This window comes from Sceloporus occidentalis, unplaced genomic scaffold (assembly GCF_023333645.1).
Source record: "Sceloporus occidentalis isolate IW3139 unplaced genomic scaffold, rSceOcc1.0.p SCAF_1, whole genome shotgun sequence".
Lineage (NCBI taxonomy): Eukaryota > Metazoa > Chordata > Lepidosauria > Squamata > Phrynosomatidae > Sceloporus > Sceloporus occidentalis.
The window spans coordinates 61,634,906-61,661,635 of NW_028316981.1; the positions used below are offsets into that span (position 1 = coordinate 61,634,906).

The 26,730-nt window shown below is 43.2% G+C and overlaps 1 protein-coding gene across 1 annotated transcript in view; it reads left to right on the top strand.

The window, feature by feature from the left end:
* LOC149321474 (uncharacterized) overlaps positions 1 to 26,730 on the top strand; it is a 127,004-nt gene that overhangs the window by 50,154 nt on the left and 50,120 nt on the right. Inside the window, exon 2 of the mRNA XM_089513267.1 lies at positions 11,118 to 11,396. Within this exon, the coding sequence (XP_089369393.1) occupies positions 11,118 to 11,396 (279 nt within the window). The remainder of the gene's footprint in view (positions 1 to 11,117; positions 11,397 to 26,730) is intronic.

The window sequence follows — 26,730 nt, forward strand, 5'->3', positions numbered from 1 at the left end:
GATTCCTCCCAGATGATCTGAGTGTGCGGGGTGGATTATATGGAAGTAGGCAATCCCTCAAATAGGTTGGACCCAGGCCATGTAATAATAATAATAATAATAATAATAATAATAATAATAATACTGTTTATTTCTAGCCTGCTTTTCCAGAGATCAAAGCGGGTTACAACATGGATATATCAAACATACAGTATAAAACATACCAAGTTAAAAACATCATAAAAACATCCCAATAAAACATATACAATTTCCAGAAAATAAAACCAGAAAAACAAACTAGCCGAATAGCAACTGTATAACAGGGGAGAAAACAGATGTCAAGACACATGGGGGAAAGCTTGTTGGAAGAGATAGGTCTTAAGTTCCTTCCTGAATTGGTCAAGGGAGGTGACAGAGCAGAGGTTGTCAGGAAGAGAGTTCCAGATCTGCGGGGCTGAGACAGAAAATGCCCTTTGAGTAGACGAGACATATCTTGTCTTGGGAACCCTTAACAATTGCTTCCTGACCGATCTAAGAGTGCGGGGCGGATTATATGGGGAGAGGTGGTCCTCCAAGTACCCTGGGCCCAAGCCATTTAGGGCTTTAAAGGTGATAATCAACACCTTGCACTGTGCCCGGAAACTGATAGGTGGCCAGGTGTTATTCGGTCACTCCTAGGTTTTCCGGAGACCAGCTTGGCTGCCATATTTTGCACTAGTTGAAGTTTCCGGAGTAGAATCTCAAACTTCCTTAGCTCAAACTTTGTTGACTGCATTGTTTACTGCAGCCATGCTGCTGCAACCCAACATCAAAAGCCTGTGTTTCATCAGGCCTCCTTCACCATCATTCCCATGCCAATGCTGCTAAAAAGTTGTCTAACTAGAAAGAGGATGAGGAGAATAAGAGGGGCTGGGAAGATTTTTTTAAAAAGCATTGTTAAAGGAGGTTTCTTTCTGAGAGGCTTTGTTAACGGAAGGATGCCTGTACTCAAAACAACTTCCTGAGCCTACAGTTCTTTAAATGTATGTACTGTATTTTGCTTAAGGCTGCATCTGGGGGGTTGTAGGCATCTACTAAAAAATAAACAAACAAAGGAGACTTGGGGAAACCTGAAATCTGTCCACCCCTGAAGTAAATAAAATAATGAAACCCTCCATAACTGCCATCTCCAGCCTGAGAGGGAGTTCACCAGGCAGGGCCAGCCTGAAGGAAGGAGACTCCGCCCTCCATAACTGCCATCCGCCGGCCTGAGAGGGAGTTCACCAGGCAGGTCCAGCTCCATCAGGACTAGCCTGGAAGAAGGAAGAGCCCTCCCTCCAATCCATCTGCCTTGGTCCAGGCCTCAGAGGGAGAGAAGAACCACTGGACCTCATCCTCTTTCCCTCCACCATTCCCTTTTCCTTGTTTTCATGTCTTTTAGATTGTAAGCCTGAGGGCAGAGAACTGTCTGATTAAAAACAATAATTGTAAGCCGCCCTGAGAGCCATTATGGCTGAAGGGCGGGATATAAATGCCTAAATAAATAAATAATAAATAAATAAATAAATAAATAAATAAATAAGACTCATTTAAAATCAACAGCACACAATACTTATCACATTTTCAGTCCTGCCATTCCTCTAAGGCTGCACCTGCGCTGCAGAGATAATGCAGTTTGACACCGCACCAGAACCTTCTGACAGGGATGACTAAATATCTCGCAAAACTACAAACCCCAGAAATCCACAGCACTGAGCCATGACAGTTAAAGCGGTGTCAAACTGCATTATTTTTGCAATGCAGATGCAGCCTAAGACACATATGGTTCTTCCCAACCATTGTTTGTCACTGCAACCCTATGAGGCAAGCTGAGCTAAGAAAGCTAGAAATTAGCTGGGAGTTAATGAGTCAGCTTTGTGGAAAATTTGAATTTGAAGGTCTCTGGTCCTAGTGAGCCACTTTAACCACTACACAAGACTTAGAAAACAACAAACAAACTTCCTAGTGCCACCTCCTCAGAGGCTTCTGACATAATTGAGCAATCACATCTATATCTGTGGAGCTGTGGATTGTTACCAAGTTTGGTTTTATTAAAATTTTGGGTACATGCGTTATGTTATGTGTTATGACCCCTGACTGACCCCCAGAGAAGACCCGCCATTAACCTAAAAGCGGAGAGACCATGTAGGCAGCTCACCCTGCAAAGGCAGAGCCCTAGAAAGAAAGCTAAAATTGGAATTTTCCATAGGAAGTTTGGGAGTCGCCAAACCAGAATCGCCACTGCTTGCCCAAGTAAGACAATAGACTTGGCTTCTCACTTGATGGGCCAGTGATCAGCTTAACAACTTAGTATTCAAGTCGGATGCTCTTCCGAATTGTGTCCAGACCTGAGTGCATTGTGCAACACATTACTTGCTCTTGGCTTAACAAAGCCCAAGCAATCAACACCTTTGTCTAGCAGATCCCCATAGCCTCCAGATATGTTTTGCACTATAAATACCCCGATTTTCCAGACCCTCTCTGAGCTCTGAGTTTCTGAGCTGAGCTGAACTAAGCTGAACTAAGCTTGCACTGTCACCAGGTTGCAAATTGGTCCACACGAATTTGAACTCTGCTCTTAGCTCCTTTCCCTGCTCCTGCGGCCGTGATTCACTGTCTACCTAAGCTTCATCAGGACTTCCCGGAGAAGACTTCTAAGGTAGTATTCCCTACTGGTGCCTCTCTTTCTCAAACCTATTTCCCGAACTCCCCCCTCCCCCCTGCTGTAGCATTGAATGTGTGTGTGTGTGTGCTCCCCTTTTGCTGTGTGATTTTCTCTGTGCTTTAATAAACACTACCTTAATAATAATAACAATAATAATAATAATACATTTTATTTATAGACCGCTATTCCGCAATGATCATAGCGGTGTACAGTAAAAATTGAATACAATATAAATACAAGGTGACAATTAAAGGAGGGAGAAGTCTCGTCCTTCAGGCAGTCCCTGATGTTGCTGGGTCTGCCTGATCACTCCCTCTGAGGCCGAGATGACAGTTGAGGAGGGAGGGGCCTCTTCCTTCAGGCAGTCCCTGATGTTGCTGGGTCTGCCTGATCGCTCCCTCTGAGGCCAAGATGACAGTTAAGGAGGGAGGGGCCTCTTCCTTCAGGCAGTCCCTGATGTTGCTGGGTCTGCCTGATCACTCCCTCTGAGGCCGAGATGACAGTTGAGGAGGGAGGGGCCTCTTCCTTCAGGCAGTCCCTGATGTTGCTGGGTCTGCCTGATCGCTCCCTCTGAGGCCAAGATGACAGTTAAGGAGGGAGGGGCCTCTTCCTTCAGGCAGTCCCTGATGTTGCTGGGTCTTTGTAATTGGACCTATTTGGTAGCAGTGTCTCTTTCTCTTGAGGCGTGCTGGCGACCTCTGGTATACACCGTTGGGACACGATTCTGGCACGTGGTGTTGTTAGGGCCACCTCTCGGCAATATTTAAGCTAATAAAATTCCTCTAATTAGATCCTTCCTAATAGGATGCTGGTGGCATCAGTGTCTATGGAGCAGTGAATCCACCATTGGAGAGGTCCTTCAGAGTTCAAACTAAAACATGTAGTAGATTCCCTGCTCCACAGACTTCAAAGCCACCAACCTCTGCTGTTGCTAAGATGGTGAGTTCATGCGGTTAGCTTTTAGATAGGGTAAGTAAGAACAATGCAGTGCAATACTCCAGCATCGTGCAGTCCAATACTCTAACATTATGTGTTAAGAATATAATTCCCCATGTGTTGGTTAAAACATTCTTCTTTCTCAACACACACATAAGACACTTCTGGGGGAATCACTGTGTGTGATGCAATGCTGCTGATCTTCCACATCTTTGAATTTATATGTGCAAGAATAAAGCTTTGACCAGTTGGCTAGTCTCACATCGTACTGTGCAGAGAAGTGGGGGAGGGGAAGAAAAGCAAGACTATCTCTTTTGTATTACTGGCAGAAATGGATGAAATGACACTGATCCTCCAAGAATGCTTGATATTAAAAATGTCATTGTGCTTTGGTGAGGAAAATGGCAACTCAGCTGTTTGACACTGTGCAGAATTATATTGTCATCAGTTACACTTTCATGTGGCACAAACTTCAGATAGCATAAACAGCACTGTCCTACTCAAGAAGTAAGTCACATTGAGCTCAGTGGGGCTTCTTCCCAGGGAAGTGTTGCAGGATTGCAGCCTAAAGCTTTGTTCCGGACAGCACTGTTATTTACAAGCGTAGTATTATTCCATCACCAAGGCACTGGCAGTATCTCACTTTACAGGTACTATTTTACTGGTGCCAATTCACCATTTACAGCTCAGTCTAAAGGCAATAATTACAAACTCTCACATTTCCTTCAGAATAGCCTTTCAGGGGAAAGAGTGGGTTTCTTCCAGGCTAAAATACTGAAGATCTGGCCAATAAGGTTCCTGCTATTCAACAGCTGCAATTTCGCCATCCCTTTATGGCTTTATTCAAAATTACTACCAAGTTGGATGTCAGGCTGAATACTAAAGATGAACAAGCAGCAGAGATATATGATCCTCTTTTCCTTTTCCCTTTTCAAAGTCATTATTGCTTTATTTTGCATGTTACTAAATGGGTTTGCCACTGGAATGGGTTACAATCTAGGCTGTATGGTGATCACCTCTGGAAACTCCATTTTCCATCCCATTACTGTAAGATGTTGTTCTCATCTAAGGAAAACACTCAGGCTGGCAACTATGTGAGGTGAAGGTGGTGGCATTAAACACTAGGTGCATGGGCCCCAAATTTTCATCAGGGTTGCAGCACATGTGGAGGAAATCTTCCCTTCCCAGTTTACAATCCCAATTAAAATTACTCCTCACATTGACAACAATTAGCCTTAGGAGCAAAAGCTCCCATTAATGCCAATGGAAGTGCCCCCTGGCCCAAACTACTCACGGTATGGGTGAAACAATTTTCCTCAGAACTCCAGCTAGAGAGTTAAAAGTTAAACCAGAGCTTGGAATATTGTAATTTTACTTTTCGGAGTAAAATTTGACTATGTTGCTCGGGATTCTGGGATTCCTAACAGTGAGTTTAGGATTTAAGACCTGCCTCCCTAAATGCTGTGGTTCTGATATAAATTGGAAGGGGTGACAACATTTAGTTTTTAATAAAAATCCCCTGTCTTAATGGGTAACCACTGATTTAACAGAACATATCCTCTTTAATCAGAATGGAGATTGCAGTTAAGAAATCAGAACACTAGAACTTGGAAGGGCAGCTGTGAAGGAACTGGATAATTTCCTAAAGTATAAAGATATGTCATTGAATACTAAAGTTAAGATTTCCCAAGCCATCATATTTCCAGTTTCTATGTATGGGTGTGAAAACTGGACAGTGAAGAAGCCTGATAGGAAGAAAATCAATGCATTTGAAATGTGGTGGTGGAGAAAAGTTCTACAGATGTTATGGCCTGCTAAAAAGCCCAATGGGTCCTAGAGCAAATCAAGCCTGAGTTCTCTCTGGAAGCCAAGATGACTAGATTGAGACATTCATACTTTGGCCATATAATGAGAAGACCCATTAGAAAAGACATTAATTCTTGCTAAGGTAGAAACAGCAGGAAAAGAGGAAGACTTCATTACAGATGGACTCCATCAAGGAAGCCACAGCCCAGAGTTTGCATGACCTGAGCAGGATGATGAACAGGATGACTTGCAAGTCTCTCATTCATAGGGTCTCCTTAAGTCAAAGTCTACTTGATGGTAGTAAACAGCAACGAATCTTCACATGAGTAATAATTCCAACACAGGTACAATCAACCAGCACTGGCCCAAACCATGTTCCTGAGGGAAGGGAAGGTAGCTTGTGGACCACACATAGTTAATTCTGAACACTTAGAGTTGGGAAAACTCTTTGAGAAGCTGTCTGCCAATATGGTACCAGTCTTGTTAGAACTGTGAGAACTGTGGGAGTAAACAGTTCATTTATAAAAACAAATTTTAATTACTCGTGATTTGAGAAAAATATTGTATGGTCTACTTCCAACAGGTTTGTATTAATAATCTTTACATTCATCTGCTCTTCTTAATCTCGGTTTTGGCAAATCCAAAACCTCCAGCAGCAGTCCAGAAAAGAAAATTTCAATATATTCAAAATCATACTTTTCAATTAAAGTAAAATATGCACATGAAATGCATGCATGTTGCAAAACAGCATAGGCTTTCACTATGAACCTTAGTGCTAATTTTTTTTTAGGAAACCACCATTATAGTCTGAAAGTGATTTTTTTTCTTTACTTACTTAATGATGGGTTGCAGAGTTTATGTAATACTCTAACAATCAAACCATTCACTTTTGAAAATAAAATATATTAATCAACTGCAGTTAAATGTTTTCACTTAAAAGAGCATCCCAATAAGAGCAGCCAGTGAGGAAGCCAGACAAAATGGTAGGGAGCCAGACACATCAAGTTCCACAATGTGCAGGCCACCGCAAGAATGCCCTGTTTGTCAGGCTGCCAGCTGATATTCCACAACAAACCTAACCATTTACTTTATACAAAATATAACAGTGGTGAAAATAATGGGAATATTCCTCTGTGAGGCTAGAGTGGGTAGGACTGGAGGCAGGTGTTATGTCGTTTTATTCATATTGCCACACCCTCCTGGCCTGCTCCCTTGTGGCCTATCTCCCTTATGACCTGCTCTCTCCTTATCTGAAGGACCAGATATCGTGAGATCTTCTGAGGAGGCCCATTGATTTGTCTCATCACCCTCATAGTTACATTTAGTGGGAACACAGAAGAGAGCCTTCTTGGTAGCTGCTCCTAGACTCTGGAATTCCTTTCCTAGACAGGTGCCCTCCTTACTATTCTTTCGTGGGCAGGTGAAGATGTTTTTGGCCTGTTACAGACTGCCAAAATAAATCTGCTTCGGGTCTCTTTGGAGGTATGCTATTTAAATGATGCATGGGTCCTAAGAGTCTGGAGGTTGCGCCAAAGCCACACTCCATTCCTAAGCACTGGAGTGCAGCTTTGGTGCAGCTTCCGGATTCTTAGGATGCATGCATCATTTAAACAGCATACCTCCAAAGAGACCCGAAGCAGCTTTATTTTGGCAGTCTGTAACAGGCCTTTGTTTCAGCAGGCCATAAAAGGCTGACTGCTAAGGGGGGCAAGGGCCTTTCATGTGCTGTGTTTTTTAATTGTTCTTTTTAATGGTTTGTTTTAAACCACTCTCAAAAACTATATTGTATTAACTTTTGTATGATGTAAAAAAAATTGTAACTGTTTTCTTTTTATTCATACAATCACAGCTTTACTCTTTCCACAGCATATTCATAAGCACTCATATCCACTTCTCCTGCTCTAAAAAGGGTCACATGCATTATGGGTTCTAGTCAAAAATAGATTAAGGTTATATGACTTTTTTGTAGCTATGATGGAGAAATAAAAGTAATATTTTTTAGAGTGTCAGCTCCTCATTAGTTCTGACTCCTTTTGGCTAGGGAAGTTGGGAGCTGGTGGCTCAATCTGCCTGGCCCAGACATTTAAAATACTCTTGAGTGTCACGGAGCTGGCCCAAGACTGGGTTCTCTCTGGGAGCAATTTGTAAGAAACACAAGGCTGATGACCCAAAGCTAAAGAAAAGCTAACCAAGATTTGTGAGGAGGCAGAGAGGTTTCAGTGAGTGGTGCAAATGGAGGAGGAGGGGGAGGAGATATGATTCATTCTTTTAGTTAAGCAAATGCTTTTATTTTCCTGAGAAAGTCACACATCAGTTTACCATAGAATCATAGAGTTGGAAGAGACCACAAGGGCCATCCAGTCCAACCCCCTGCCATGCAAGAACCCTCCATCAAAGCATCCCCGACAGATGGCCATCCAACCTCTGTTTAAAGACCTCCAAGAAAGGATAATGTTTACCATGAATAATACAAAAGGGGACTGCTACTTTTTCTTCTTCCTATAACTTCCCTTCTGCTGGGATGTGAGAGTAAACTGGGCCATCCTCCTTGAATTTTGCCCTGAACTCTGGTCCAGTAAGAAGAGAGTCCTAAGGTCCTTTGCACTACACAATTATATTATTATTATTCCACTTTAACTGCCATAATAATATCCTATGGAATCCTGGGATTTACAGGTTAGTGAGGGGTGTTTAGAATTCTCTGCCAGAGAGCGCTACTGCCTCTGACTAAACTACAAATCACAGGCTTCCATAGGATGTTGCCACAACTGTGTAAGTGGAATTATAGAACTATAATTGCATAGTGTGAAAAGGACCCATGGTACAGCAAGGAAAGAGGATATTTCTCACATGTTCCTTGAAACAATCTGTTCTGAAGGTGTGAGCCCTCCCTCAGAACAGAGACAGAGCTGGTGCAGGGGGCTGTAGATCTAGGGTTATATATCAAATCCAGCTGGAGTTCTTCGATTGAAAGGAAAATTCAATACTTTTATAAACTGCATAATTGCTCTACTTCCACTGCAGGCAAGATTTTTGCCCCACACGTTGAAGTGCATATAAAGGAAATCCAGGATAAAGCAAATCCAATAAAGGGGTCTGATCTCACATACCTTCTCCTGCTCTAATGGAATAATTCCAATATAATAATTATTCCTGCAGTTTCCTAGGAATTGTGAATGAACACTGGAAGATGAAGTGTTGGCCAAATCTGCAACCTAGGCACACTAACTCTTAAGTGAGCACTGTTGTTCTTAGTCCAGCTTACTTCCAGGTAACTGTGTATAGATTCAGGCTAGACCACTCATTTATTGCTGGCCAAACCTTAAGTAGGTGGAAAGTAGGCTATATTTCAGAGGAAGGTGTCGGCTCTGGGTATTCCTCACCTAAGAAAACCCTAGGAAATGTATGGGGCCACCTTAATTTGAAAGGTGACTTGGAGACACACACACACACACACACACACACACAGGAGTGGCTCTGTTTGCAGTCAGCCCTGGAGGGTTTAAAAGGAGTGAGTGAATTCTTAGTGAATTTGTCATTATTAACCCCTGGCCTTAGGAATGATAACATAATCCCCACTGAGTGGTTCTCCCCACCACCACCCTTTGACTAACAGACTGCAGGACGCAAAAGCTGGACTAAGTCTGGGCAAGGGCCATCTGTTTACATGGTAGTAACCTGGCAGCAGAGAGCATGCAGGACAATTCAAAAACCCAAATAGCCTCTTCTCGGAAGAACGTTTATGAGATCAGCAAAAAATGAGGCATAAAAAGAACTGCTCATAGGAAAGCTAGCAAAGATAGCCCAAAACATGACAGCAGTGCATAAGGTGTATGTGTGGGCAGGTACAGAATCCATCTCTTTGCTCTCTCACTCACAGGCACGTGCTAACACTTCTACATATTAGTGACACATGGTAGAGATGGTGCTATCTCTATTATTGACAAAGGTGCCTTTTGGGGCCCATTCCCACTTACCAGAAAATCCGTTTCCTGAACTGTTTCCTGAAACTGGTTCTGAAAAACCATAGTTCAGGAAATGGCAAGTGGCGGGGGACAGCTTGTTGGCCCATCCCGTCTCTGGCCTCTCCTGGCCCAAAACCCCCGGCCCAGCCTCCTTACCGGCTTCTTTGGCCACTGACCAGCTTCTCTCTGCCTTTATTAAAATTTCCTGCAGCCGGGGAGGCCAAAAGGAGGTCGCAGAGAAGCCAGGGGGAAGCCAGGAAGGAGGTTACAAGGATTCTGGCTTCTCTGCGACCTCCTTCTGGCCTCCCTGGTCATGGGAAATTTTTTAAAAAGGCACAGAGAAGCTGGTCAGTGGCCAAAGAAGCCGGTAAGGAGGATGGACTGAGGATTTTGGGGCCAGGAGTGGCCAGTGATGGGTTGGGCTGAGCTGCCAGTGGGAACCAGGGTGGATTCAAATCCAATTCAAATCCACCTGGTTCCCACTTGGGCTGAATTGATTTATTTGAAAATAAATCCATTCAGCCTAAAAAACACTGCAAAAACCCAGCGTCTTTTTGATGTGGGTTAAATGGGCAAAAAAGGGCAAAAAGCATGGTTCCCCCCTTTTTGAATCGATTTCTATAATTGGATTCAGTGGGAACCATGCCCCTCTCGGCCAGGGCCTCCGGGTCCACTCTGACACAACTCCACAACTGGAGCTCTTTCCCATTGTGATTGCCATCCACTTGTAAGCTCTCCGCAGGTCCTAGTGAGACCAACATGTCAAAGGAACATCCGTTGAGTTACAGAGGCTCCATGACTCCCACACTGCCTGGCTCTTCCGGCTCAGGCAGCTCCCATCAGCCTTGGTGCAGGGCCACTAGAGCCATGATTGGCTGGCCATGGAGAAAGGAGGGGGTGTACACTGTCTGAAACAGGGTGCAAAGGGATCTTGTAGCACCTTTGAGGGTAACTGAAAGAAAGAAGCTGGTAGCATGAGCTTTTTGTTTCAGTCTTCCTCAGATGCATGTCTGAAACAGGGTTCATGACACTGACTCTCCAGAGACCTTTGAGTCTAATGGAAAGAATTCTGGTAAGGTGAACTTTCCTAGACTTCAGTCTTTTTTCTTAGGCGCATGGGGAGTGGATGGTCCAGGGACTTCACCCCATGGGCCTAAGGAAGGAGGCTCAAGTCTAGGAAAGCTCAGGCTACCAGCTCTGCTCTGCTCTGATTCCATAACCTTGAGCCAGGGCAGTTAAAGCTGTGCCAAACCAGGTTACTTCTCCAGTATGGATGCAGCCCATGTGTGCACCCAGAGCCAGATGATTGGGGGGGGGGGGGGGATGAAATTGTTCTGGATTTCAGTCCAAGTTTGAAAGGACCTCCCCGGGGTCTTGGGCCTGCTTTGAGGAGAGGGTCCCGGCCTTGTTGGGCTGCCTCCCTTAAAGGCCTGAGCTGAAACCCAGGACAGATTGAGGAGGCCCTGCTCTGAGAGGGAGGCTCAGGCTTTGGCAGGGGAGGGCTCTGGGCTGGGGGGGGGGGCTGCTCAGGGGGCAAGGACTCCCTTGGGTGGGGGCGGGGGGAGGCCCTCAGGGGAGACACAGGGGGCTAAGAGGGGGTTGGGCAGGAGGAAAGCCAGGAGATGGAGGACCTCTGGACAGTCTCTGAACCTGAGGGGGGGGGGGGGACAGCAGGGAGAGGAAAGGGCTGCCCCTCTCCTTCTCCCGCTGCTTTTCCTGCTTTCTCCCTCCTCCTCCTCCTCCTGCAGTCCTCCTCGTCGTCGTCGTCGGAGGCGAGGGCGGGGCCTCCCTCCAGGTGCCGGGCGGCAGCGGCAGCAGAAGCCGGTCCTTGGCCGGCCGGAGAGGAGCCGAGCGAGGCCCCAGAGAGGGGCTGGGCTGGAGCTCCGACGGAGAGGCCGCCGGCCGCCCCGAGAGCCAGGCAGCCATGCAGACCGCCACCGCCTCCATCCTGGACGTCTCCCGGACCCGGGTCACACGGCAGGGAGGAGGCAGCGACGCCGGCAGCAGCAGCAGCAGCAACCGCACAGGTGGGTCTCCGGGGCGATGGGACACTGGCTGGGTGCAGCCACATTCCAGAGGTAATCCGGTTTGACAGCGGTTTACGTTCCCTGGCTCAATGCTGTGGCATTCTGGGAACTGAAGTGTGTGGTGGCCCCGGCGCTCAAGGGCCACCACACACTTTAGTTCCCAGAATGCCATAGCATTGAGCCAGGCAAGTCAAATCGCTGTCAAACCGGATTATCTCTGCAGTGAGGATGCAGCCTTTCTGCCCGGGTGCAAAGGGACCGTCCAAAACGCGCTGTAGAAATAGCCCCATTATTTAACCGCCTGGTTTAATGCTAGGGAATCCTGGGAACTGTAGTTCTGTGTGAGACATTTAGCCTTCTCTGTCGGGGAGCTCTGGGGCCACAGTGAGCTACGGGTCCCAGGATCCTCCGGCACTGAGCCAGGGCTGTTAAAGCGGTCTCAAACGGAATGGTTTCCGCAGTGTGTTTTTGGACCCTGGGAGCTCGAGATGTGTTAGTCTGGAAAATCAATATGCCACAGGGATCTAAGTGAACAAAAGATTCAAAGACCAAGCTGTGTTAGTCTGGAAAATCCCCTGTATGAGACGAATAACTGGCCGAGAGAAGTTGGTGGCATGAGCTTTTGTGGGCTTGATCCTGTTTCCTCAGGTGTATGGCAAAAGATGTGGCGGCGTAAGCTTCGGCAGGCTTTTGGTCTGCTTCCTGGGTGCATACTGGCACCGACTGGATCCAGGGATGCCATGGCTGGAGCCCATGAGGAAGAGAAGGCAAAGTTTAGCAAGCAAGAATGGGAGCTGGGTGAAATAGATTCCCTTCCTGGCACCTCTACTTAAGAAAAAGAAAAAAGAGAGATCTAGGCAGGAAAGGAACTTTCCTCCAGGGTTTGTACCATTGATTTTGGAAGGATCCCTAGCTGCCCTAAAGCCCCTTAAGGTTGACAGTTGATGCTGCTGTAGGTCTTGGTGGGGCTTTCATGTGTTACAGATCTGTTCCAGATCCATAATTCCTTGGACAACCAAGGTGCTTTCCAACTCTTATGCCCTTCGCCCCCACCAATCTCAGGTCCCAAGTCGAGGTCTGACAAGTCATGGTGCCCTTGCTTTGCTGAAGCTAAGCAAGTTCGACCCTGGTCAGCGCCTTTCCCTGCATGCTGCCTTGAGTGTATGAGGCATTTAAGGTGCCTCATCAGTTTTCCATCCCATGTATTAAGACAAAATATGTCCATTTAAGAAGCAAAAGAAAACTGGAGAGTAGGTCCAACTCCTGCGGGGAGAAGCAGGGTACTTGTAAAATGATGGATTGATTGGTTGATAGTGAATTACTGTCCTCCCCCAAAAGAACAGTATCAAAATGAGAAGGCATTCAGTGTATCATAGGCTTCTCTTGTATGGAGGTCTCACTTCCATCTGCTTCCCAAATGGAAATCAGCTCCCTGTTCCGAAGCAGAGAGCTTTCTGTATAAGATCAGAGGGGAAAGGCCCCAGTTGGGCTACCCAAACAAACTGCATGAGTGCTTCATCGAATTGCGTGTGAGAACATCTCCAACACAGAGTTTGTGCCTTTGGTAAAATACAACGCAGGTCAGCTTGGGCTCCTCTGGAATAGGAACAAAAGTTTGGATTGAAAGAAGCTTGCTTTCAGATACCAGGTGGGGTATCACACGCAATTCAATGAAGCACTCATGCAGTTTATTTGGGTAGCCCAACTGGACTGTATGAGAGACTGTTTGGGACATTTCCCCTCTGATCTTACACAGTTGGGTTTCAGCTCTCCTCAGATCCATCAGGTAGCATAGTCAAGGCTCAGGGAATGATGAGAGTTGTAGTCAGAGAACATTTGGTCCTCCAGCTCTACTTCAGGGCTCAAATACAAATTCTGCCAGGCAGACGTCGTTAGGTCTCACATTGGTTTTCTGCTTGCTCTGGAATAAGAACATGCCTCTCTCATCCTTCCCTTGCACTTCTGACAAAGGTTTCTGCCCTCCAGCCTAGTAGGGAGGCACATCATCCCCACGCACCCCCACCCCACACATGGCAGGGATTGACTGAGAAAATGGCATTGCCACAGCTTGCCCCCACACTTGCTTAAAATATAAAATGAATGAATAGTTGTTTATAAATGTAGTTGGGCATTGAATCAATTTGGAAATCAAAATCCAGTCCATCAAGGGTGCTCCAGCCCAAATTCTCTTAACTTTGGTAGGGATCAGCGAAGGCAGTGTGCAACACTCCCATTGAAATAATGGGACCCTTTGGCTTGATTCTGCCCATTATTTAGAGGTAGATTCTAATGTAGAATGTGTTTGGGAAAATTACCACCCAGGATCACCAGAGTGCTCATTTTTTAGCAGAAGTCCCATGCACATGGTGTCTGGAGTAAGTGAGGAAGGAAAGTTTCTCCATTTGTAGCTGTGGTCCTTATGAAAAACCTCTCCAAACTCTGTGCATATCCCTCAGGTTGTATGTGGGCCCTGAGATTGCTTTTGTGCTTTTCAACTCTTGCAGACTCCTTGGACTGCCTAAGGGAGGTGAATCCTGGGAGCCTTTGGGAGCAACAAATCTCCTTCTGAAATGGGTTGCACTGTACTGTACTGTTCTGCATCATCAAAATAATACTGCTTTTTCAAACCAGAAGTAGACCTCTAGCCATTTTCAGTTGTTTCCTCCTGCCTTGGATTTTAAAAAACCCCAATAACAACCTTGATTGATTTTTTCATTTTTTCTTTCTTCTTGCCATTGCCTGCCACTGAGCTCTGATACTTACTGGATCATTTTGGCCTAGTTTCTCCTTCTCTCTCGAGACAGATCTACCTAGCAGGGTTGTTGTGAGCCTCAGGTGGGGAGGAGAATATGCCACCTTGAGCTCACTATAGAAAAAGCATGATACAAATGCAACTAAAAAAGCTTGAGAAGCCTGATATGCTTCCAAGTGGTGAGTTTGGTGTCACATGTGTTCTGGCCCCAAGTTAACTTTGTAGCTAAGCCTGTTAAGTGTCCAGAACAGATGCTGTTTGGTGCGCTTTAACAGAGAAGGCAAAGAATGAGAACCTTTTTTCAGACTTGCTGATTTCATCTGAGTTGGAACAGAGTGGAACATACATCCTTTGAAACAGACTAAAATTGCATGATTACCTTCCCCTTTGCTGCAGGAATAGCTATTTTTCTTTCTTTAGAATTGTTACCGTACAGAGGGAAGTGATGTCAGCTGGGGTCATGCAATAAGCTGGCCTCATGCGGGGAGAGGATGTATTAGTGAAGGTGCATACTCACTTCATTAATGGAATGTGCTTGCAGATGCACTGTGTTGGAGAAAATAGGACAACAGCAGATACTGAAAGTCAGTGATGAGCTCCTTTATGCTTAGGAGAAAATGAAACTTACATTGTGGTGTAGCTCGCTCTTGAGAAGTCGTCCATTCATGGCTATAAACTTTATTTCCCATATCCTTTAGCTAAACTGGAGGATTCATTGCACTTTTAAAAGTCTGTAGCTGAGAAGAAAGGCCCACTGGGCAGTTCGTGACAAGGATGATAAAATAAGCAGTTTCCCTAGTTTTATTTTCTAAGTGGAATGCCAAGTTTTCACCATACATTATAACCAACGGGGAAAAGCTGGCAGTCTCTACATGTATGTATATACATGTGTGTATGTATTCATATGAATACAGTCACGCAAATACACAAATCTAGCAACTCGTTCACTGTTTTCAGCTGTAGTGCCATAATTTAAGTTAAAGCAGCTCTTTTGGAAATGATTCCATCCTTAATGTAGTTCTGGTTCTGTGTTAATCATCTGTATACCAGCACAGTACTCAAATTTTCAAGCAGTTGTGCTTGCATAGTTAAAACTCAATTATCAGTTCAGATGGATCTGGTATCAGGAGACTACCGTATATACTCAACTATAAGTCGACCCCATGTATAAGTCAAGGATAGGTTTTTGGGCCAGAATTACAAATTCTGAAATGACCCATGGATAAGTTGAGGATAAAACTTAGGAGCATGAATCAAAGGATTTAAAGGATGAAGCAAGGGAAAACAATGCAAAAGAACTTACAAAATTCCAGCAGGCATAACTGTTTGTATCAACACTAAAGGTGGATGGATGAGAAGGGGATCAGTGCTTCCAGGACAGATTACACTCTTGCCTTTCACCAGAAGATTGTTCCTGTTTAAATAAGAGTGAAAATATGGTACTTAAATTGACCTGTGAATAAGTTGACTTACTCTATATACAGTGGACCCTTGTTATACGCTGGGGTTTGGTTCCAAGATCCCCCGTGTATAACAAAATCCGTGTATGCTCAAGTCCCATTAAATGTAATGGCATAGCAAAATGGTGTCCCTTATAAAAAAAAGGAAAATCAAGGTAACTTTATACTTTTTTGGAACCTTTTCAAACCGTGTATGCTTGAATCCATGTATAAAAATTCCGTGTATAAGAAGGGCCGACTGTACTCATGTATAAGTCTAGAAATTTTAGTTAAAAAATTGACCCAAAAAACCTGGGTTGACTTATCCATGGGTCAATGTAAGTACTGTACACACACACACATGTATATAGGATCCATCCCCTTTCTCTGAATAGAGTGATGAAAGGTGAGAGCTTAGTCCATCCTGGGAGCACCAAAAAGAGGCATGGTTCTCTCATCCATCCAGCCTTTAGGATGAGCATAAACAGCTATGCCTGCCAGAATTTTCTAAGTTCTTTGGCATCATCTTCCTTTGCATCATCCTTTAAATCTTTTGTTACATGCCTCTAAGTTGAGTATATATGGGTAGTTTTTTTGGGTCAATTTTTTGACTAAAATTTCTAGACTTATGTATAACATATATACAGTAAGTATGTAGATGTTAAGGTTTTCAGAAGTCTATAAGAAAAACTAAAGCCTATGTGGTGGTGGAGGAGAGCCTCCAAAATAGTGCACTGATGAGTGAGTGTGTTTCATGGTCAAAACTTGTAAATGCTACATTTTGGACTCCAGTTCCCAGAATCCTCCAGAATAAAAGAATCACTGGGGCACATTTGATAAGTGGTACTCCCAAACAGGAATTTCCCCACGTTTGGGGAAATGCAAGGGGAAGAAACGGGGGAGACAAAAAAGAATAGTTGAAAACTGAATATTAATTTAATCATCACATTAATATGATAGGTTATAGATGGTATAAAATCTTTTTTTTAAAAATTGTTATTGTGTGCCTTCAGGTTGGTTGACATGAAAGAGGGCATGTGGCAAGCTGGAACAGCAAAATGGACAGTCTTGTTGCAGTGTTTCCTTGAAATTTCCATTTGTTATTTCATAGCTGCTTTTTAACGACTGGCTTTTGTAACTCATGGCTGAAAAGGTTCATTTCTGTTGGTATAATGGTACTGAAAAGCTGTCAAGACTCTATTCAGTTGAAAAGCTATGGGGAAAACAGAGAAGGCAAGATCGACATAAACTGAGTTAGGAAACTGCCTGCTGATTACTGAGCGCTTGTAATGTATCACTGTTGGCTACATGTTTTTGCAAAGCCACAATTGTATTGTATCTAAATTCATTATTTAAAGATTGAAAATGAAAGGGAAAAACTATGGTGCAATAAATATAATGATGTCTAGAGAGATAAGCATTATTTTTGCAGCCCTGATAAATATGAAGAGCATGGTAGTGTTCTGTTCATCATCCACAGACCAGCTTTCTGCAGTGAAAGCTGTCCCCTTCTATGTGTTCTCAGAGCAGTAGCACTGAATGTACTTGTCTTCTGTAGTATGTTTTGTGGCAGTGCTATTAGAAATGTAATCTACTTTACTCACATAAAGCCTGATTCTATGGGCTTTACTTGACTATTTATGGTACAGTAATGGACCACCAAGGGAGTTATACACTAAGAACGGTCTGTTCAAGGTTGGCTGCTTCCCTGAACCCATCTGGATTATCTGTAAGGGGTATTGGGAGGCTAACAGGTCAACCTGTCGAGTGACAGGTATGATCAGGTTGCATAATCCCCACTCTCCATTTCTCTTGCATTCATGAAACAATTTTTAAAAAATCTCTTCTTTATTTTGTTTCACATCTTTTTTCACTTGTATCAGGAGATTCGCCACTGCATTGAATTTGATATTCATGTCTTGCAGGCCATTGCCAGTTTCTTTCCTAAAATCTCTCATTTCATCCATGAATCTCATCAAATATTGCAGAATCCCTTCTTCTGTAAATCCTGTTCTGAGCTGTATATTCAGAATTTCTTGGGCTCCTCCCTTCGTCTTTCTGTCAGTTGCCATGTTTTTCCTTCCTCTCTTTCACTTCAACTTCCTCTCACCCTCTTCTGCTTTTTCCCTCCTACTTTCTGCACTTTTCTTTCCTTTCTTTCCAGGTCTTCTTTCTCTTTTTCTCTATACTCCTCTAGTCCCTTTCTTCTCCTTTGCTTCTTTTTAATGTCTACTTTCCTCTTCCTTCTTCCTGCTCTCTCCTGCCTTGCTTCCAAAAGAAACATACTTTCTCCATGTCCAGCAAATGCCATGTACCTTACATTTGACATGGTGTGGGGAAATTACAGTGGTGGCTGGGGCAGAGCAACCCCATCACACCATCCCAGTGCCAAATTAGCCACATTTCCAGTTTTTTAAAAAAGTTGACACTTCCTCTTCTGCCGTCCTGGATTAAGATTGCACTTGTACACACTACACTGAGTATGAATGCCTTGGCGCGTTACAGACTGCCGAAAAGCGGCGGTCTGCTGCCGCCGCCGGTTGCAACATTGGGGAACCGCAGCAGCCAAATGGCGTGGTTCCCGGACACTGCAAAGAAGGATCGCGAAAATCACGCTCCTTCCTGCACCCCAGAAGAGACACCACAAGTGCCGAAGCGCGCACTCGCGGTGTCATATCCGGGGCGTGATGTGCGGACTCAGCGTGTCCGCTACGTCAAGATGGTGGTGGCCGTGTGGAACGGCCGCCACCATTTTGTATGGACTCAGTCCGTACTAGGGTTAGGGGTGTCTGGAAGAGACACCCCTTTCTAACCCTAGTACGTGCTGAGCACGTACTTTCCTGCCCGTTTGTAACGGGCCCTTGTTTTGAAGGGAAAATAGAGGATTTTTCTGATTCCACTTCTTGAGGATCAGGGAGTTCAAGTCCCTGTTTGACAGCTTTTCTGGAGCTTTTTTTCTAAACACTGCCTGCTGTTGTTTGCTCTTTTCCCTTTGTTTCATTGCCACTTATTAATGACTTGGAAGCAAACAAAGAGGAAGTGTGAATAGAGCAATTAGGAATACCTACATCCTTTGATGCTACAACCAAGCAACTAAGGTACTAACCTGTGTGATCTGGAAAACCTGTGTTATGTTTCTGGAAGACATAATTAGAGTGGTTTGTTGTTTTCTTGTGTCCTTGGTCTTCTGTATTGTTCTCTGAAGAAAACCTGTTTGCCTTTTAAAATATGATTATTATTGGTCTTGTTCACAGAAAACTAGTTCACAGAAAAATGTTCCAAGGACTTGCACAACATTCCTCATAGTTGGGAGGTATGCTTTAAACAGCCAGGATGCAGTAGGGTTTCTCTGCTGATGTAATTTCTCTTTGACAGGTTTGGGAGTGGTGATGTGGGTTCACTGGAAAGAAGTAGAATGTTCTGGTCCTTTAAACAACATTATCTGATTCGCCCTGTTTGGTTTAATGGTTGTATGCAAACACATTAAGCTTTTAATGTGGAAAATGTTTTATTGGAATATTTGTAATAGTATAAAGAGAATACTATATACCCATTTTCTATTTAACAACAACAAAAATAGTGTGCCTGTATTGAGGGGTTTTTTTTGGGGGGGGGGAGACATACCTGAAGAGAGCAAAATGAAACATTCTTTTGCTGAGGTATAACTATAGTTCTTTCAGTTTCACTCTCTCTCTCTGCTACTTACCTGTTCCTTTTCAAGCTAAGAGAAATCTGATTCAGTACAACTAGCTGAAAATTCTGTGTCACCAAAGGATTGATTGCATTACCACAGCCCAGACAACTTTGGATAAGTGTGTGTGTGTGTGTGTGTGTGTGTGTGTGTATGCGCGCGCGTGTTGTGGAAATTTTTCCATGAAAAAAATAGACTATAACATTGGAAAAATTGTCTGTGGAATAGTTTCCAGTGCACATCTCTGAGTGGGAGGTGAAAAATTCCTCTTCTCCTTTCTATTATACATTCAAAGTCTGTGCTGGAGTGCTGGGAAAACCATCTGGAACAGGTTTTATGACAATGGCTGTAGGAGCAGAGCAGGAAACAAAGTCCTATCTCACTAGTACGTGACGTCCAGTGCAACGCTGGTTCCAGGCCAAAGTGCTCAAGGGCTATTTGTGTTCTCTACCCAGTGGTCCAGAAGCTGAAAACATATTCTACTACACTAATTTTGTCATGTTGGCACCTCCTCTTGTTTCAGGAGCTGTACAGTTATGGAAACTATGTGCTCAGGAAATACATTTACCTACTAACTTGTGTGTTATACCCAACACCCAAAAGAAAGATGGAACATTTGAGATGCAAACAACTCGCTTATGGCTTGGAAAACATTTGTTTTCTTCTCTGTAAGAATGAAAATGTGGGTAAATGTTTTACCATATTTTGATGAAAATTTGGTCTCAGAGGTTGCCAGTTTGTCATCCTTGATTTGTATGCCATCTAATCTTGCCAGTGCCTCTAGGTTCTGTGTAGACACATTTACACACAATCTGAACAATATAAGAAGGCCGGCACAGATGTTCTTTGTGTTATGTGCTTTAAGACTGGAATCATAATTTTGACCTTCTTACTCTTAGTAAAACCCTTTGTTATGATTAGAAATTTACAGAGGATTATGATATTATTGAGTAGATAATTTCACAAAACCCATGGCCTGTGAAATAGCTATTTGTACTACCAATGGCACATGGTGATTTTTTTTGTTTTGCTTTTTTTAAAAAAGTATTCTTATATGCAATAAAATAATAAAAATAAATAATAATTTAATCAAAAATAAACCTTAGCAAACTTAATTATAGTGATTAATATTTATAATAAAATCATTTCCCTAAAAGCAGTTGATAATAGGAATCCAACAAATACACTTTTCCCCATGACCAGAGCCTAGAGCACTGTAGCCTAAAGAGCTTGGACAGGGGTCTTTGGTAGGCAGGGGAGGATGGGTGAGCTTGAACAGGGGTCTTTGGTAGGCAAGGAGGATGGGCCAGTCACCAGCTTACCTGCTTCTTTATCAGTGAAAGCATCAATACACAGGAAGAAGCTCTTCTAGAACTTGTCCACATAGCCCGAAAAACCCACAAAAAACTACATCAGTACTCTCTGCCTTCCTTTTCTCTCCAGACTGCTGTGTCTAATAAAAGTGTTGCTTTTGTTTTTCTAACACACATTCTAACGCTTACATGTGTCTTCCTCTCACCTCTCTAGCATTTTACAAATGAGAAACCTCTCTTTGAAGAGCTTTCAGAGAGCAGTCCTTTGAAGCCTTGCTTTATTTTAAGGGATGTCTGGCCAAGTCCATTTTTAAAGATTAAAAAACACTTAAAGAAGAGCAAAAGACCTGAAGTTGCTCATTAACACTGTATAGATCACAGTCAGCTAAGTTAGTGTGTTTTGATGTACAGGTTTAACTTAGTAAAACTTGCAGGTGCTTCTGGTCAGTCAGGCTTATCTGCTCTCTTGTTTTCTGTTGGTTTTTTGTTCACACATGTCCAGTAAGAGATTCTGGAGGTAATCACTGTTTACTTGCAAAGTAGACTCCTGTTCTTACCAGCAAATATTGTTTATTGAATTGTTTATTGCAGACACACTGCTGCAACATGACACTAAAAATCTGTGTTTCTCCATTCCTCACAGTGCTGAGGCTGAGCCTTTGTAAAAAGGTTCACTGTCAGATACTTTCTTAAATGGGCTATGCCAGTACATCATTTCAATTCACATTATAGTAATCTTTCTGGATTTGCATCTAAAGATATACATTAGTATATGTATACTTATGTAAGTGTGCATCCCTCTTTTTCATTGATATGATCCCTTGTTTGGGATGAGACATGAGTGGCCACTCTATACCAATTACCCTCCTGTGCCATCAGTCACCTCTTCCTCTCTTCGTGTCACAAATGTGCTGCACTTCTTGTCTAATCTTGCCAATATTTTCTTTTACTGCAGAACATGGCTGACTCAAAATTACAAACACAAAAAAGGCTTCTGTGCAATATCAACCACATAGATCACCAAAGTAGAGTAGTCACAGCAGTAAGCAAATAAATTCCAATTATCAAACCCCATCACTATCTGAAAAAAATAATAAAAAATTTGAAAGATATTCCTTTGTTAAAGATCTAGCTTTTTTTAGTGTTGTTCCAACTTTATCCACTTTAGATTTCTGCCCTGCAGTGGCCATAAAAATTAAGAGAACCTACATCTCAAATCACTCTTTAATTCTTCGTTTTACAGTAACAATGGATTGCCTTTTTATTGGTCTGGCAGATCAGATGCCTGAGGTAAAAGTGGGGTAAGTTATCTCACCAGGGAGCTATTAGTTACTTTCAGAAAGGGACATGACCAGCTTGGATAGAATACTAATGGTCACTGGGGTCTGAACTGAAGAATTTAAATGATCCCTGCTAAATCAGATGAAAGACCATTCTATCAGATATGTTTCTCACAGAAGAGCCATATTCATATCTGATGGAATAGGCTGTCATCCATAAAAATTCACATGATAAAATTGTCTGTAAGGTGCCACAGGATTCTTTCTTATTTCTGCTGCAACATACATAGCACAGCTATCTCACTGGAAACAAATTCATGTTGGGAACCCAGAAGTATCACATGAGCACCCTCCCACTTGTGCACCTCCAACTACTGGTATTTAGGGGCCTGCCATCACTAATCCTGGAGTTAACCATCATTATGGCATTGGTTACTGTCATTATCTTTACATCCCATACTTATCCTCAGAACTAGGACTAGGAGGTATAGAAGGCCTCATTTTTAATGAATTCATCTAATTCATGGCCAGCCCAAAATATTTTACTGCTTGATGTGAGATGCCATTGATTCTCTGCCTTACCCTATGATTGATTGTGTTTGTATAATTGTATTACTTGTTTTTATCTATTTTTATGAGATGTTTGTAATAGTTTTATAGTCTGTAAACCGTTTTGATCTAGGGAAAAACGGTATACAAATAAAATTTATTATTATTATTTATTATATATCACACTTAATGTACAGAAGCTAGCTAAACTTATTCAAATTTCAAGGCAACAGACAGGCTTAGGCAGCTGAGATGTACACACAGCCTTCATGGCACATGCAGCTTTCTCCTCCAGTAACATTACTATGGAAATTATTGCATACCTCTTTTCGCCTGATCTGGGTACGGACTTAAATGGATCTTATTGTATGCCTCCGTGCCCAACTTGACAGCATTGCATACTTGACCCAGACTCCTGGGATACTTTTTGAAGAACTATACTTTCCCATTCTTTGAAAAGTACGGCAGGAGTCTGGATCAGGTATGCAATGCAGCCAATTTGGGCATGGAGACATGTGATAAGATCCATTTAAGTCTGTGTCCAGCCTGTGCCCAGATCGGGTGAAAAGAGATGTGTGATAATCCCCTATGACTACCCATACCACTCAACATCTGAGGCAGCTGCTTAATGGTGAGCCCTGCCCTGGTCTGAACATATTTAAAATGCATCTGAGTTGGTTTCTGTCATTATATTTTGTGGCAGAGATTTCCAAAGGTCTATGACCAAAACGAGGGAAATTGTTTCTGTTACGTGGCATTCCCAAACCTCTTAGGGAAAACCTGGTTTCCTTCACACCTGGATTCATGTAACTTGTTTTCCTACCATATAAGGGGTTTGGCCAGAATAAAGTGATACCTTTCTTTACATAGGCTAGTTTGCTCTCTGCACAAGCAAAGGCCCCGTGGGTTCACAAAAGATAGTGACACCCAGAATCTCAAGAGGAGTTATTTTACTTCTCAACTGGAGTTTAAATTTCCTTGTCCTTTGTCTCAGTCCCCACAAGGCCAAGAGAGATGTGGCCTCAGCCTGCACTGAGATCCCTCCAAACCAACTGAACTACAGCAGAGACAACATCTATACAAAACATAGGCCCATGGTTCTAACACCCATCATCTTTTCTTTCTCTTGTGTGATTTTTAAATGCCTTTTGCCTGATGAAGAAGCCTGTTTTGTGCATTGTGGTTAGCCAATAAAGGCATAATCATTTTGTCAATTTTGGATTTTGTTTTATTTTACTCTATGGTGAGTGTGGCTGCCGCTGAATATGTTTCATGGGCTGAGTGGTGGTGGTGAGGTAAATGCATGCTTGCCTGCCTTGCCCTGCAAACACGTCTGCCTCACATTTGATATCACTGAATATCCACGTGGGAGGCATAAAGTTCTAACAGGTCTTACACATGTAAAATGCACCCATGTCAATTATGTTGTCACCCTTGAATTGTATAAGCTTATCCTATATTAGAATGTTATGGCTCCATTCCTTCAGAGATGAGGCAGGTGTGACAAGTAGGAGCAGGAGGGAAAGCACACACTTTCTTGTCATTCATTGAGGAGCAATTTGGAAAAGTGCTGTTTGGTCCTCCATTACTCATCGTTTGAGGCTCATTCACACCTCAGGTCGTTTCTCATCACAATTCCTCTATACCTGATACATTCCAGCTGGATGAGTCAACAAGACTTCACTGAAGTTTGGAGGTTGCATTAAATGTGTTCTTTGTGACTGTCATGTTCTCTTTTAGTTTTCAAAAGAAAAAAAAATGAATAGTTGCAAACAAGATTAGACTAGAGACATTCCTGCTCATAAGACTGAATCTACCCCAAGACTCCAAGCTATCTTTGCTACTTCTCAAAGCAGGGATGTAGCCAAGCGGGGGTTCCGTTGGGTCCGGACCCCCTTCCATTAGATATAATGAATGGTGTGCGCTGCTGCAGTGCCGCGCCCAAGCCCCATTATAATGGTGGCACTCAGTCTGGAACCCCCCCTCCCAAAATCCTGGCTATGTCCCTGCTCAAAGGCATAGCTGGGATAGTCTGGAAGATCAGTAAGCAAAGGGATCTTGCAGTACCTCTGAGACTAACTGAAAGATAGAAGTTGGCAGCATGAACATTTGTAGACTTGAGCCTATTTCCTTTGATGTATCTGAGGAGGTAGGCTCAAGTAGGTAGGGGAAGACCAGTGAGAAGGATGGGGATGGCTTGTAGAAAGGGGCTGCATGTCTCCTGGGATTCTGCCCTTCAGCAGGAATTATACAGACAGCACAATTTTCCCAGGATGGATTGGTGGCGATATAGTCCCCTCTTGTCTCTTGTGGGGGGAATTTGTGGATTTTTTTTTCTCAGTAGGGATTTTATACAGAGCATCAGAATGCTTCCTGCTGGGACCAGACCAGACCTTGGAGAACCCAAAGCTGAAGCCTCCACAGTCACCTTTCTCTTGCCATGAGGTACATTTCCCCAACAGCAAGAGACTGGAAGAGGTGGAGGCAGCAGCCATGGGTTCTTTGTGAACACTGGTTTGGAACACTCATAAAGAGCTTGTGAAACCTCCATTTTACAGACTACAACTCCCAGCATGACTATACTGACTGTGGGTACTAGGAGTTACAATCCAAAAGGTAACTTTTTCAGGCCCAAGCTTGATCATTGTTGGGGTGACAAAAAGGATACTTTTGTAACTAAAGCCTGTGTTGACTCACTCATACATGCATCCCTTGATGTTGTGCTCCTTAGGTACTGCGTAAACATAGGATTAAGCCATGCCAATTAAAGTAGCATTACAGCACTGTAATTGTGTAGTCTGAAAGGCAGTGTGCTGGAGTTTTGGACACATTTCAATTGTGTTTTACCTGTGATGGCCTATTCAGACATGGACATCAGTGATCTGTGTGCATATGTAAACTGGTCCCCAGTGCCTAATGGAGGAGCAAGGACCAGATTAAAGGGGCTGTGGTGGAAAACCTTAGCAGTCTTTGCACATGTCCATGAAGGATTCTAACCTGTGGTTTCAGTCTGACTGCTGACTATGAGAAGTCAGATTCCCCCTCCCTGTCGCCTGATGAAATTAGCCATCTTTAACATTAAACATGAATTCTGAATTTATACTGAGCAAGTAATCAAAACAGATTGTTGTTGGGCTCTGTTGTTTCTTAGGCAGATGTGCTGCTATTGATTGAAAAGGTCAGGGGCAGTTCTGCTTTGCTACAGGAAATCAAGGCAAGAGTAAGTCTGTTAGAACTAATCTGTAGCATTTCACTTCTCCTTTCGTTTCATTACAGTGATAAACAAGCTTAACCTGCTCTTGATACCTGGCACCCTCCCCTAATTCCCTCCATTCAGGAGAGGAAAAGCATCAGTCCTGCACTTTAATCATTTGTAGGACACATGAAATCTTCCCAGTTATTTTGGTGAGTCATTTCGGCTTTGCTAAACAGGGGCATTGCATGCTAACAGCACTTGTGCACAGATAGACAAATGATTCCCATTGCTTTGATTTCTTTAATTGTTATTTTTATCTTGTTTTGGATCTTAGTATAATTATATTTAAAGGTTAAAGACATTATCTGTGACTGCAGATTTAAAGCAGAGACTGAGTTTAATTGTCTACCATGACTGAGATGTTAGAAGGCTTAAAAAAACAAAACTTTTATACCATGCATATGTGAGCCGATAGACGGCTGGCCGGATCGATGAATGGATATTCTTCCTCTTCCTTTCTCAACTAAAATAAAAGGTATTTTGGGGGTGAGAAAAGGGATGGTGGCTGTTTAACTGTGCAAGACTCCCCACTGAAAAAGCACAAACCTAGCTTAATAATATTTTATTCACACAATGCCTCCATATATACACTTCTACATATAAAATTGCATATACAATTGAGAGTGGGATGCAATAGCAAAAGTCCCAACCCAGTGATCATTCACCTGACTGCCTGTATGGCTCAGGTGTACTCATTTGGAGTCTGGAGGTAGAGTAAGGGACCAAGAAAAAATTGCTCCCTCAACACTCCCCACATTATTGGATGTACATCATCATGTGAACAGTGCTAGTACAAGTTTCTTCCCTTACCATTCCCCCTGCGACTCCTATGTATACATGAGCTTGAAGCAGTCAGCCTGTCTCAGCTCATCTGCTCTTGAAACTACAGCTCCCAGAAGTCTTAGTAAACAATGGTAAGGGATGATGGGGGTTGCAATTCAGCAACATCTGGAAGACTACATGGAGGGTTCTCTGATTCGACAATTGATTCAAGTGGATCTGCACTAGTTGCCACTATAGGATTGAGACCTATACTTTCTGTTTCAGAACTTCT